At 45.6% G+C, this 14,419-nt stretch overlaps 1 protein-coding gene across 1 annotated transcript in view; it reads right to left on the bottom strand.

Moving 5' to 3' along the window:
- The window catches only part of LOC141111845 (uncharacterized), a 113,843-nt gene that overhangs the window by 4,141 nt on the left and 95,283 nt on the right, over positions 1–14,419 (bottom strand). Inside the window, exons 6-8 of the mRNA XM_073604004.1 lie at positions 11,889–11,987; positions 8,745–9,170; positions 1,935–2,393 (exon numbers count right to left, since the gene is read on the bottom strand). Of these exons, the coding sequence (XP_073460105.1) occupies positions 1,935–2,393; positions 8,745–9,170; positions 11,889–11,987 (984 nt within the window). The remainder of the gene's footprint in view (positions 1–1,934; positions 2,394–8,744; positions 9,171–11,888; positions 11,988–14,419) is intronic.

Here is a 14,419-nt window from a genome sequence, read left to right on the forward strand (position 1 = left end):
CTTTTCAGTGGATGACTTGGAACAAAGAGAACGATGCAAATATCACAAGGTGATTCTTTTTTTCTGCAAGGCTTTCCATTTTACATAGAACACAGGCCATAGACCTAACAAGGGAATGCAGATATACTGTCATTGCCAGCAGTGTATGTTGGCAAAATGTGCTCTTTCCCATGTCTGAGCAGATCCATCCCTCTTGCCTCCATCACACCATCCCTCCTGTCACCATCACACCATCCCTTCTGTCACCATCACACCATCCCTCCTCTCACCATCACACCATCCCTCCTCTCACCATCACACCATCCCTCCTCTCACCATCACACCATCCCCCTGCCTCCATGATTCATCCCTCTTGCCTCCATCACACCATCCCTCCTGTCACCATCACACCGTCCCTCCTGTCACCATCACACCATCCCTCCTGTCACCATCCCACCGTCCCTCCTGTCACCATCACACCATCCCTCCTGTCACCATCACACCGTCCCTCCTGTCACCATCACACCGTCCCTCCTGTCACCATCACACCATCCCTCCTGTCACCATCACACCATCCCTCCTCTCACCATCACACCATCCCTCCTCTCACCATCACACCATCCCTCTTGCCTCCAACACACCATCCTTCCTTTCACCATCACACCATCCCTCCTGCCTCCATGATCCATCCCTCCTGCCTCCACGATCCATCCCTTCTGCCTCCATGATCCATCCCTCCTTTCACCACGCACCATCCCTCCTGCCTCCATGATCCATTCCTCCTGCCTCCATGATCCATCCCTTCTGCCTCCATGATCCATCCCTCCTTTCACCACACACCATCCCTCCTGCCTCCATGATCCATCCCTCCTGCCTCCATGATCCATTCCTCCTGCCTCCATGATCCATCCCTTCTGCCTCCATGATCCATCCCTTCTGCCTCCATGATCCATCCCTCCTTTCACCACACACCATCCCTCCTGCCTCCATGATCCATCCCTCCTGCCTCCATGATCCATCCCTCCTGCCTCCATGATCCATCCCTCCTGCCTCCATGATCCATTCCTCCTGCCTCCACGATCCATCCCTCCTGCCTCCATGATCCATCCCTCCTGCCTCCATGATCCATCCCTCCTGCCTCCACGATCCATCCCTTCTGCCTCCATGATCCATCCCTCCTTTCACCACACACCATCCCTCCTGCCTCCATGATCCATCCCTCCTGCCTCCATGATCCATCCCTCCTGCCTCCATGATCCATCCCTCCTGCCTCCATGATCCATTCCTCCTGCCTCCACGATCCATCCCTTCTGCCTCCATGATCCATCCCTCCTTTCACCACACACCATCCCTCCTGCCTCCATGATCCATCCCTTCTGCCTCATCACCTCCTCTATTTATTACCTTAAGGTGTGCCTACCTGCCCTGGGCTGGTCCATTCGTGCTGTGGATGCCTGGCCTGGGCTGTCACACTCATGCTGTCACTCTGTCCACGACTCTCTGGATCATCAGGACACTCAGACCACTACAAGGGCTCCTCCGTTCCTCCTGCACAGCTCGCCTCTTGCTCCTGGTGACTGTTTTTAAATTCTGGCGTGGTGCTTGGCGGGATGCACCACGACATCACTCGCCTACCACCAGTAGTAGCGCACCACCAGCCCAGCCTTTGTCAAGTCCGCCCTCGGGGCTGGGCAGCCCCCCCCCCCGCTGGCCAAATACAGGATTGGATGATCGGGCCGCTCCGGAGACTGCTGAAAAATATGGGCGGCCACAGTTGGCAACACTGCTTGCTGCCCAGCCACTCACGAGCGCCCCCTTCATATGGCGCCCATGGCACTTGCCATATGTGTCATACCCTAGATACGCCACTGACTGACAGTATACACTGATTGAATTCACATTTATACATCTAGCAATTCTAACATTTTCTTTAAGTACAGATAATCAGATCTCACCTTTGATCACATTCAGAATGTGATATTTATAGATGGGCCATTCCAGAGCATCGTGATCAACTTCCAGAGTAAGTATGGCGCCGTCATCTGTATCTATGTTGGGCATTAGAATAATTCTGCAATCACATTTGTAGCTTCCATCTTCTGTTTCTGTCATCTCAACTTCCATCTCCACTTCCATTTCCTCTGGAAATGTATCATTCACAACATCTTCCAGCAGAGAATCTTCTTCAATAGGATCTCCACTGTGATGTCCAGCAGCAGTATTATCCTTTCCCGATGGGCGGTCCACAGATACCCATGAATGGATGAGATGTTTTTTTATATCATTATGTCTTTTTAGGTATAAATTTATTTGAATTTTCTTCAGTTTTAACTCTGTTATCTGACATGATAGAGTTGTCTTCTTCATATGAGGAATCCACATATCCCCACGGATGGTTGATACAACAGGTATACCTGTAAAATAATGAGAAAGTGTAATATTAATTTTAATATCATATCCCCCAAAGGTCAGGATAGGGTTGTGGGCATTTAGAAGTTTTTATTTATTAACTCATGGCAGCTATCATCCCTTTTCTGTTCACATTTCAATCAGCTTCATTTTTTCTAGCTGTTTTTGAACAGGTCATTTTACCAAACTAGAGACGATTAAAGTAATGGAAAAAAATTGGGTCCAGTCAGGTTTTATTGCTTTCTGTGTGACCATTAGGGATATGCACAATAATGCAAATGACTAATTTTCACTGCTAGCCCCCCCCTGCCCCAAAGCACCCCCCTATGTTGAGGGCATGTGGCCTGGTATGGTTCAGGGGGGTGTTCGCTCGTCCCCTCCCTTTCCTGACCTGCCAGACTGCATGCTCAGATAAGGACCTGGTATGGATTTTGGGGGGAACCCTACGCCATTTTTTTCACAATTTTGCTTTTTGCAGGCAGCTCTTTTTTTTACATTCAGCTGACAGCTGATGACTCATCGGTAGTTAAGGACCCAGCAGCCGGCTTCCCATGCCCAATCCTTAACAACCAGCTATATACCGTGTGTTTAAAGAGAAGAAGAAACCCTGCAAAACGCAAAATGCATGAAAACTGCATGCAAAAAACGCAAAAAAAATGTGGGCTTAAAAATGCAAAACATACCGCAAAACACTCTGGAAAACAAGCTGCTTGCTGTGGGGGCACTCTACAGGAGGGAGGGGCCAAGAGCACAGAAGAGGGACCCTAGAAGAGGTGGATCTGGGCTGCTCTGTGCAAAACCAACTGCACAGAAGAGGTAAATATAACATGTTTGTTATTTGAGAAAACAAAAAAAATGAGACTTTACATTCACTTTAATTGTCTTCCAAGTTATCTTCAGTAAACTATTAATTTCCCTCCCCACATGTAATGGGGGTAAGTATCATGTAAGGAAGTTTACACTATTAATCAAGTCAGCAATATCAATTAATTAATTGATATATGACAGCGTTTCCAGCCCTCGAGCGTGTTAAATCTAATTTAAAATGAAATAGATAGATATAGCCACACTGACTTCATTATTTTCCCAAATTCATATAATCTGTGCAGACATTTTTTAGCACAATTAAATTGGATGAAAATATGGACCACGTAATGACAGAATAAATAACAATTTATTTACCAATCAAGTCTCTGAAAATCACATGCAGTGATGCTGGAAGGCATCATTGATGAATTCCTGAAAAACCGCACGAGCGTTGCAAAGACCAAATGGCATTACAAGTTATTCGTAATGGCCTGTCCTGGTATTAAACGCAGTTTTCCATTCATCGTCCTTCTTGATCCTCACGAGATTGTGTGCCCCTCTCAAATCAAGCTTCGTGAAAACCGTTGCTCCCTTGAGACAGTCAAATAATTCCGTAATCAAGGGAATCAGATAAGCATTCTTAATCGTGATGAGATCCTTATAATCGATACAAGGTCTCAGTTAACCACTCTTCTTTTTCACAAAGAAGAAACCAGCACCAGCAGGAGACGAGGATTTGCGGATGAACCCTCGAGAAAGTGCGTCTGCAACACACTCCTCCATGGCTTTATTCCCAGAGACAGACAAAGGGTAATCCCGGCCACGAGGGGGTATGGCACCAGGTTGAAGTTCAATTGCGCAATCATACGGCTGGTGTGGAGGCAAACTATCGGCTTGACATTTGTCAAAGACATCACTAAATTTGTGGTACTCCTCTGGCAAGGAGGAGAGTGAAGAGGTGCACAAGACCTTAGCCACTTTCAAACTTTCAAACATGTTTTACTGCATTGTAGCGACCAGGAAAGAACCTCAGCACGAAGCCAATCAAAAGAGGGGTTTTGCCTCTGTAACCAAGGATAACCAATAACCACCGGGTAATGAGGTGAGAAAAATACTTAGAATTGAATTATCTCATGGTGAAGAGCCCTACGGCCATGGTCAATGGAACAGTCTAATGAGTCACATGGGCAGGCTGTAGAGGTCTCCCATCAATAGCCTCAATGGCAAGTGGAGTGGCACAAAGCTGCAAGGGAATCGAGTGCTTAGACACAAAGGCACTATCTATGAACAGGCCTGCAGTCCCAGAGTCGATTAGAGCCTGTATCTCGATGGATGACTCAGACCAAGTAAGGGTAACCGGAAATAAAGGCTTATTCTTCAGGATAACTGGGGATGTAACAATGCCACCTAACATCCGTCCCCTACAGGACCTCAGGTGCAAGCGTTTCCCGGATAGGTAGGACAAGACTTCAAAAAGTGACCTGCCTGGCCACAATAAAGGCACAATCTCTCCCTCCTCCTAAAGACCTTCTGCTCTGCAGAGAGACATGTGACGCCCCAACTGCATTGGTTCTACTTCACTGGCAGACTCAGTACCAGGAGGCATGGGAGGTGAGAGGGAGACAAGGGTGGGACTGCAAAGCTCAGAGCCAAATGTACAGGAGGCTTCCGCAAGTGCTCCTTAAAGGAAGGTCTCTCTCCGAGTCTGGAGTCAATGAGAATGGCAAACGTGATCTACTTCTCCAGATCTGTAGGTATGTCTTGGGCTGCTATCTCATCTTTGATGTTATCCAAAAGACCATAAGAAAAAGCAGCCACGAGGGCCTCATTATTCCAAGCGACCTCTGCTGCCAGAGTACGCAATTCAATGGCGTAATCGGCAACAGTTCTTGTACTCTGTTTGATGGACACGAGGCTCTTGGCAGCCGAAGTGGAGCATGCGGGAACGTCAAATACCCTTTTAAAGGAAGGCGCAAACTCAGGGTAACTCAGGACAATGAGTTTTTGCGTCTCCCATAGAGGGTTTGCCCAGGCCAAGGCTCTATCAGAAAGCAAAGAAATAATGAAGCCTACTTTGCTTCTTTCCACGGGGAACGTCTGGGGCAGCATTTCAAAGTATATCCTAACCAGGTTGAGAAACCCTCTGCATTGAACTGGGTCGCCCCCAAATCGCTGGGGAAGTGGATCGGAACCAGACATACCTCTTATAGAGGTAATATTCGAGGCGGGTGCCTGCACAGAGACTGGAGCAGCAGCAGGAACGGTCTGCTAACACAGGTTATACCGGAGCGGCCACAGTGGGAGATTCCAGGTGAGCAGGTGTGCGCTATGGCAAACTATGGCAAACTGATCCAGCGGTGGTCCTGCTCATTCAATCTGGAAAAAAATATTACCACTCGTGGATTGCATGAATCTTCTGAATTCATGGCCTTCGCCTAATGACAGGAACCATGAATCAGACGTAGACAGAAAATGCAGTAAAAATCACACCTTTTAATATAATGGTTAAAATTATACAAATAGTAAACATAGTCAAAACATAGCCAGGGTACAGTAGCCAAAACGGGTAGTCAGAACAAGCCAGTAAATCAGGAAGCAAGAGATCAGCATAGTCGGAGGCAGCAGATAGGATCAGGAACCAGAAGAGACGTCAGCCAGGCAAGTCTTCAACAGGAACACAGCAAAGAATCTCCAGATATGTTTGACCAAGACAAAGGCACGGAAGAAATGAACCAGGCAGTTTAAATAGCCAGAAGGGCTGGCTATAGGCTGGACTAACGAGCAGGAAATGATCACCAGGTGAGCCACTGTGGAACGATGAGTGCTTGCAATTAACCGACAGCTGAGCACCCTGAACACTAAGAAGGGAGGGCTGAGAGCCTAGCCCTGACATTTGGTAAATGGGGGTACGATGTAACCGATACTTGTTCATATAGGGGCGGGCTGGGATCTGGGGCCCCCTTCTTAAAGGGGGCTTCCAGATTCCGATTAGCCCCTGCCTGCAGACCACCACAACCACCAACCACGGTTGTAGGGATGGGGCCCTTGTCACCATCAACATGGGGGATGGGTGCTTTGGGGCAGTGGGGGCTCTGCACCCTCGCCCCAAAGCACCCATCCCCCATGTTGAGGGCATGTGGCCTGGTTTGGTTTCGGGTTTGGTTACTCTCCCGACCTGCTGGGCTGCATGGTATAGATTTAGGGGGGACCCCACGCCTTTTTTTTTTACATTTTGGCATGGGGTTCCCCTTAAAATCCATATCAGACCCAAAGGGCTTGTTATGGACTGGGGGTACTCCACGTTGTTTTTTGTTTTTTTCATACTTTTTAATTGTCGGTTTTTTTTGTTTTTTTTTTACAATCAGCTGTGAGCGGGGAAGCCTGCTGACAGCTAATGAGTCATTGGTTGTTAAGGATGTGGCAGCCTGCTTCTCGGCTCACTGCTTAGCATCCAGCTATTTGTCAAAAAACAGCCTGGGGGTCCCCCTACCCCCAGGCTGGTTTTTGAAGATTCCGCATGTGGTACCGCCAGCAAAACCCTGGGGGTAAATATCCCATGCTTTTTTACTCTCTGGCCCATTCGTGAATTGGACTTAAGAGCTTTTTATGCTGGCTGTATTTTTATTTTTGTAAATACTGCATAATCGGTTTTTTTCAACATGGGGACAAGGTGCTTTGGAGTGGGGGGGCACAGGGCTCGCTCACCCCCCCATTTCCTGACCTGCCGGGTTGCGTGCTCAGATAAGGGTCTGGTATGGATTTTAAGGGGGACCACACGCCGTTTTTTTGGCATGGGGGTTCCCCTTAAAATGCATACCAGACCCTTCAGTCTGATATGGTCTTGGAGGGGGAACTCTATGCCCTTTTTTTTTTAATTTTGGCGTGGGGTTCCCCTTCAAGATCCTCAGAGCACAACTCGCATGCCAAAGTCGGATCAGTTAAGAAAATGATCAGACTTTGATCCGACTTTAATGATATTTAATCGGCTGAAGTAGGATCAAAGTCGGACCAAAGTAGTGCAGGAACATTTTTCAAAGTCCGAACGACTTGTGTCAGATCAGTTAAGATGGCTCTCATAGGGAAACGTTGATTTATACACGCCATGCGACGTGAGCTCCCATTGTCGGAGTGTTTGTCATACCAGTTTGCACCCAACTGAGAAGAAACCACCAAACCTCTGTTCTGTTCACAAAGAGTTTTGTGTGTTTGTAAACACAGAACTCTGTGCTGTGATTGGACACAGTCGATCAGCAGGTTTCAGCCGATATCATTAGCTGAACCCTGCTGACAAACTTGTGCTGTACCCAAATACAGCACGGGTCAGCAAAGGGCACGTGCTTTTGTGACCAAAACCCAGATGAAAGTTGGCAACATACATTTACGTCGCCCTGGTGCTCGCTCGCAGTAAATGCAGTGTGCGTGGGTGGCCAGTGGTTAAAGTGCTAGCACCACATATTTTGGGAATCACAACTCTACGACATAAGTCCACCTGCTCTCATTTATCCATCAGAATGCATGTGCCTCCACTGTGGTGTTAGGACCACAGATATCAGGGTGCCGTGACGAGGCTCTGTGGCTTACGCATGCATTTGCAAATGCGTGCGGACTAAACCCCTGTTTTTAATGCATACTGTTAGACAGGTTAATTTGGTTGTCTGCCAGCTGGTGGTAAGTAGGCTTGGAATTTTTTCCTGGGCATTCCCCAGGCCTCGTTTATATACATTTACGTCGCCCTGGTGCCCGCTCGCAGTAAATGCACTGTGTGTGGGTGGCCAGTGGTTAAAGTGCTAGCACAACATATTTTGGGAATCACAACTCTACGACATAAGTAATTATTTACTATGATCCTCAGCTCCTTCTAATGGCCATCATGTGGCATTTTCCCAAACCATTCTATTTTTTTATGAATGATTAACTTATAGAGGAAATTTTGCTCCAATTCGAACAGAACAAATGTACCAGCAGTTCTGCTGGACAAATAGCTGTGCATTTTTTTTCTAAATGAACCCTGTAAGGTGTATCTGTGGTGAAAATGTATAATTTAAAATCATATATTTTATTCCGTTTTGAGTTGTATTTATTTCTAGCCCAGTCCTAATACTCTGAATCATCATGCTGTTATTAAATGTACTTGTGAGGATCCCACACATGTAATTCCTTGAATTCTGGGACACATATTTATTATGTCCTGTGAGTAGGCACTGCTGTGTCACACCTTTCACAGAGCCCGCCTTCTGTGAGGAGGAGTTCCAGGAATCAGAGTAAGTACAGGAATCCCAGCAACGTGCCATGGGCTATGTAGTCCTTAGAAATGGCAGAGAAGCTGCAAAGCATGCTGGGAATCCAGGAAGTTGTGGAAAGAAGGAGTCAGCAGACAGGCGGCACTCACACCATGAAAGGAGCAATCTTATATTGGATTGTCAAATATTACTAGAGTTTGTATTGTTATTTCAATGCTGATGTTATAAAATGAAAGTTTATGCTGTGACCAGAGATCTCCTTTAATTATAAAACACATTCTTAGTACCTACAGTATAACCACTACTTACCTACTACTTTACCGTACACATTCAGAGTTCTGTATACAGAGATGGGCTGTTTTAGAGAAGCGTGTTCCACTTGTACTGCAAGTACCGCACCATCATCTGTATCTTCATTTGGAGTTATAGTAATGGAGCAGAGACACGTGTACATTCCAATCAGGGATTTTGTCATCTTAACTTCCATTTCCACAGGTAACAATGTACGACGTTTAGCACCTTTTTCTAATAGAGGCAGAACATTAGAATTATTGGATGATGTCCAGTCTGTAGATTTCCAGGAGGCCATAAGATGTTTTTTGTCATTACGTCTTTTCATATATACATTTATCTGGATATCTTTTTGTCTGAAATATGTTATCTGACAGGTTAGAGTTGTTCTCTTCATATGAGTAATAGAATAATCTCCTGAGATCTCAGATACAGTAATATCACCTAAGAAATAATGAAAAAATGTATAAGAAGTATAAGAATGCTATGTACTCATCTATTATAAGAAACAGAATAAAGTGTGAAGAGGTTTGAATGAAAAGCAATGTCTCCATGTCTATTACTACGGCCTGTTCAGGAATCATTGTAATAAATTACAGACATCATTCTTAGAAGATGCTCTTTGTTATACAGTATCTCACAAAAGTAAGTACACCCCTCACATTTCTGTAAATCTTTTCTTCTATCTTTTCATGTGACAACACTGAAGAAATGACACTTTGCTACAATGTAAAGTAGTGAGTGTACAGCTTGTATAACAGTGTAAATTTTCTGTCCCCTCAAAATAACTCAACACACAGCCATTAATGTCTAAACCGCTGGCAACAAAAGTGAGTACACCCCTAAGTGAAAATCTCCAAATTGGGCCCAAAGTGTCAATATTTTGTGTGGCCACCATTATTTTCCAGCACCGCCCTAACCCTCTTGGGCATGGAGGTCACCAGAGCTTCACAGGTTGTCACTGGAGTCCTCTTCCCCTCCTCCATGACGACATCACGGAGCTGGTGGATGTTAGAGACCTTGTGCTCCTCCACCTTCTGTTTGAGGATGTCCCACAGATGATCAATAGGGTTTAGATCTGGAGATATGCTTGGCCAGTCCATCACCTTTACCCTCAGCTTCTTTAGCAAGGCAGTGGTGGTCTTGGAGGTGTGTTTGGGGTGGTTATCATGTTGGAATACTGCCCTGCGGCCCGGTCTCTGAAGGGAGGAGATCATGCTCTGCTTCAGTATGTCACAGTACATGTTGGCATTCATGGTCCCCTCAATGATCTGTAGCCCCCCAGTGCCGGCAGCACTCATGCAGCCCCAGACCATGACACTCCCACCACCATGCTTGTTTGTAGACAAGACAAATTTGTCTTTCTTCTCCTCACCTGGTTGCGGCCACACACGCTTGTCACCATCTGAACCAAATAAGTTTATCTTGGTCTCATCAGACCACAGGACATGGTTCCAGTAATCCATGTCCTTAGTCTGCTTGTCTTCAGCAAACTGTTTGTGGACTTTCTTATGCATCATCTTTAGAAGAGGCTTCCTTCTGGGACGACAGCCATGCAGACCAATTTGATGCAGTGTGCGGCGTATGGTCTGAGCACTGACAGGCTGACCCCCCCACCCCTACAACCTCTGCAGCAATGCTGGCAGCACTCATACGTCTATTTCCCAAAGACAACCTCTGGATATGACGCTGAGCACGTGTACTCAACGTCTTTGGTGGACCATGGCGAGGCCTGTTCTGAGTGGAACCTGTCCTGTTATACCGCTGTATGGTCTTGGCCACCATGCTGCAGCTCAGTTTCAGGGTCTTGGCAATCTTCTTATAGCCTAGGCCATCTTTATGTAGAGCAACAATTCTTATTTCCAGATCCTCAGAGAGTTCTTTGCCATGAGGTGCCATGTTGAACCTCCAGTGACCAGTATGAGAGAGTAAGAGCGATAACACCAAATTTAACACACCTGCTCCCCATTCACACCTGAGACCTTGTAACACTAACGAGTCACATGACACAGCACAGTATCAGTGTACAGTATTATCACTGATCACTGTATTAGTGCCGCTAGCGACGTCAGATGTCAGTTAAAGTCATTTAGCGTTCCTCTCAGCCAGTGTCAGTTAGAATCACATTCACACTATAAGTTGCTGATCACCGCCATTACCAGTATAGCATCTATAGCTACATAGATTCCAGTATATATACCATAGATTGTAGATGCTATAACTTTCACACAAACATAGGGGTGTGCAGTTTATTGCATTAAGTTGTGCACCCTAAGCTTAAACACACATGCGTGTGTGTGTGTGTGTGTGTGTGTGTGTGTACATGTACAACTTATGTAGGAAGATTTGTTTAATCTCTGTGTATCATCTGAGGCTATTAAATTCACTGGGTAAAGGGGAGGGTTTACATCCATTTTAATATTTATGCTACCAAAATTAGTATATGCTGTAAATTGCCTCCAGCATTGCTCCTGTTTCTTCTTACTGAGGGCGGCCTTGTTGCTGAAGCTCAGAGCCCCTGAGCAGCAGTAAATCTTTAGGCTGTCAGCAGATCAGCCTCTACAAATTCGGCACAATGCCTAAAAATTGAAAACAACTGAGCATGTGCAGAGCAGGGTGAGGCAGTGTATTACTAAGTTTTTAACAGTACAGTAAGTCCCCTACGTATGAACATTCAACTTGCAAGCTTTCAAAGATGGGAGCGTGTGTTCGCAAGTTCAACCCTGTAAAGCTTGGTACACACACTCAATTTTTTTCATTCAACCCAGCGGGGTTGACAGATCGCCGTACCGACACAAGCAATGTTGGTGCAGCAATCTTCCACGCTGTGCCTTTGTGTTCTAACAGTGGAGCTACCCCCCGCCAGAAGACACTGATCAGCCTTAGCAGCCTTTGTCTGCAAGTTCTGATCTTTGCTGCACTTACAAACAAGTTAGATTTACGAATGAGGTCTCAGAACGGAACGTGTTTGTAAGTTGGGGACTTACTCTATAGACACTTTTTTGTAATGTTTTACATAGCTATACCTGCATAAAGGCCAGCATGAAGTTATCTAGCAGGACTTATTTTTTTTTTTACTAAAGTTCCACATTAATCTAATTTATATCTCCCTTTTGATAACCTTCTGCTCTATATTGTTGCTTTACTCTTTCATACACTTACCTCTTGTGAAATATTTCCTGAAAAACGTCACAGAATAAGCCAAAGATATTAAAAAAGTAATAGATAAACAAAGTAGTAAAATATGTGTCCACGTCACTCCTATAAAAGAAAAGCACAATAGATGTAATATTAGTCACTCCTCAATATACTGACTACACACTTATTGCTGCATTTGCACATTTATTTTACTTTGAACAGCCCCAAATCTTAAACCGTTCACATGTTATGATCCGATCATTCTGGGTGATCTGGGTTCCTTTTCTGTATTTTAGTTTTTCTAACCGGTCCCAGATTTCCAGGAGCAGCAAGGAATTGTGACCATTATTCATTTTATTGATGGTTCAGTCATCACTTGTGCTACCATGGTTCTTCTCTACATGTCTATCCTACATGTCTAAACTGTGGGAAGTGTTTTCAAATTTATTTATTAAAAAAAAAAAAAAAAAAAAAAGAAGAGGTTTTTGCCTCGACCTCTAGGTAAGGTGTGCCTCGACCCCTAGGAAAGGTTTGCCTCGACCTCTAGGTAATGTTTGCCTCGACTCCTAGGTAAGGTTTGCCTCGACCTCTAGGTAAGGTTTGTCTCGACCCCTAGGTAAGGTTTGCCTCGACCTCTAGGTAATGTTTGCCTCCACCCCTAGGTAAGGTTTGCCTCGACCCCTAGGTAAGGTATGCCTCGACCCCTAGGTAAGGTTTGCCTCGACCTCTAGGTAAGGTTTGCCTCGACCCCTAGGTAAGGTTTGCCTTGACCCCTAGGTAAGGTTTGCCTCGACCCCTAGGTAAGGTTTGCCTCGACCTCTAGGTAAGGTTTGCCTCGACCTCTAGGTAAGGTTTGCCTCGACCTCTAGGTAAGGTTTGCCTCGACCCCTAGGTAAGGTTTGCCTCGACCTCTAGGTAAGGTTTGCCTCGACCCCTAGGTAAGGTTTGCCTCGACCCCTAGGTAAGGTTTGCCTCGACCTCTAGGTAATGTTTGCCTCGACCCCTAGGTAAGGTTTGCCTCGACCCCTAGGTAAGGTTTGCCTCGACCTCTAGGTAAGGTTTGCCTCGACCCCTAGGTAAGGTTTGCCTCGACCTCTAGGTAAGGTTTGCCTCGACATCTAGGTAAGGTTTGCCTCGACCCCTAGGTAAGGTTTGCCTCGACCTCTAGGTAAGGTTTGCCTCGACCCCTAGGTAAGGTTTGCCTCGACCTCTAGGTAAGGTTTGCCTCGACCCCTAGGTAAGGTTTGCCTCGACCTCTAGGTAAGGTTTGCCTGGACCTCTAGGTAAGGTTTGCCTGGACCTCTAGGTAAGGTTTGCCTCGACCTCTAGGTAAGGTTTGCCTCGACCACTAGGTAAGGCCACCTAAGATAAGGTTACAGAAAATAAGATAAGAAAAAAATGTAAACCTTGTTGTGATTCCTGATGACACAACTAATGCTCAGAGTTCCTGAAGCTGAGAGTAAGGACTGGGAGGTTGTAGTGAACAAAAAACATTACTTTTCCTCTAGTGATTTGTGATTTCCTCACCCCAAATCTACTCTACCTTTGCAAACCTTCACATGAAAAATCTGCAAACGGGGGTTTTAGATGCATGCAGTTTGCCAAAGTGTCCAAAGTCTTCTTGGTGGAAACTGAAAATTGTATTGTGGAACAACCCTAGATTTGGGGGAATATAACATTTTTTGGGAGGGGGGAGGGTGTAACAGTATAGCACAGCAGCAGGAGAGGGTAACATAATCACAAAACAGTGCTGATCAAAGCTCCATTGAGTTTCAACTCAGTGCCTTCCATCACTGTGGGGTGATATCTTCCAACGGGTCCAACTGGCCCGACAATACTAGGGAGGGGCGTGGATTGGGAGGAGCTGACCAGGCGGTCTGCTGGTGTGCGCTTTCATATTTCCTTTTGACAGCAGGAGGGGGTGATGCAAAAATCTGTTGCATTTTGTGGCTGGGAGGAGTTTTGGTCATGAGTGACTAACACAGCAGCTTCAGGTGATGATGGATATGGATAATGGAATATGTTTTTCTATTTAGCAGCTGCGAATGGTGTTAGTTGGTGGTGTAAATGGGCATGGTGGTGGTACATTATGTGGTATCAGGAATGGGTAGCAGAAAGCTATGGCTTATCTAGTTCTTGCTAGTTGTTGACAACAGAGTTTTGCACTTTGGGGTTAAAATGCTATCGTTCACACTAAACACTCTTTCAGAAATAATAAAAGGTCAACTGTGGACCACTAGTTCAGACTAAAGAACCCGTAATCCATGGGGGGGGGATTTATTGACTGTGTAGCCATTGAGATAAGCTATGGCCATCCTCTCTGTCTATTGCCTAGAACACTATGTATGTATGTAGTCTGCAGCAGTCACAGGTAGCAGTGGTGGTAAATAAAACTATTACATTCTCCATTCACTTCTTCCTGTGTGACTTCACCCCTATAGTCCTTATCAAAAAGAAAGCAGTGAGTGGTGCGCTTAGATTAAAATCTTCTTCACTCTACATGGTGACTCTTATCATCATACAAATGAAGGAAATGCTACATTATACACATAGGT

The sequence above is a fragment of the Aquarana catesbeiana genome, linkage group LG11 (assembly GCF_042186555.1).
Source record: "Aquarana catesbeiana isolate 2022-GZ linkage group LG11, ASM4218655v1, whole genome shotgun sequence".
NCBI lineage: Eukaryota > Metazoa > Chordata > Amphibia > Anura > Ranidae > Aquarana > Aquarana catesbeiana.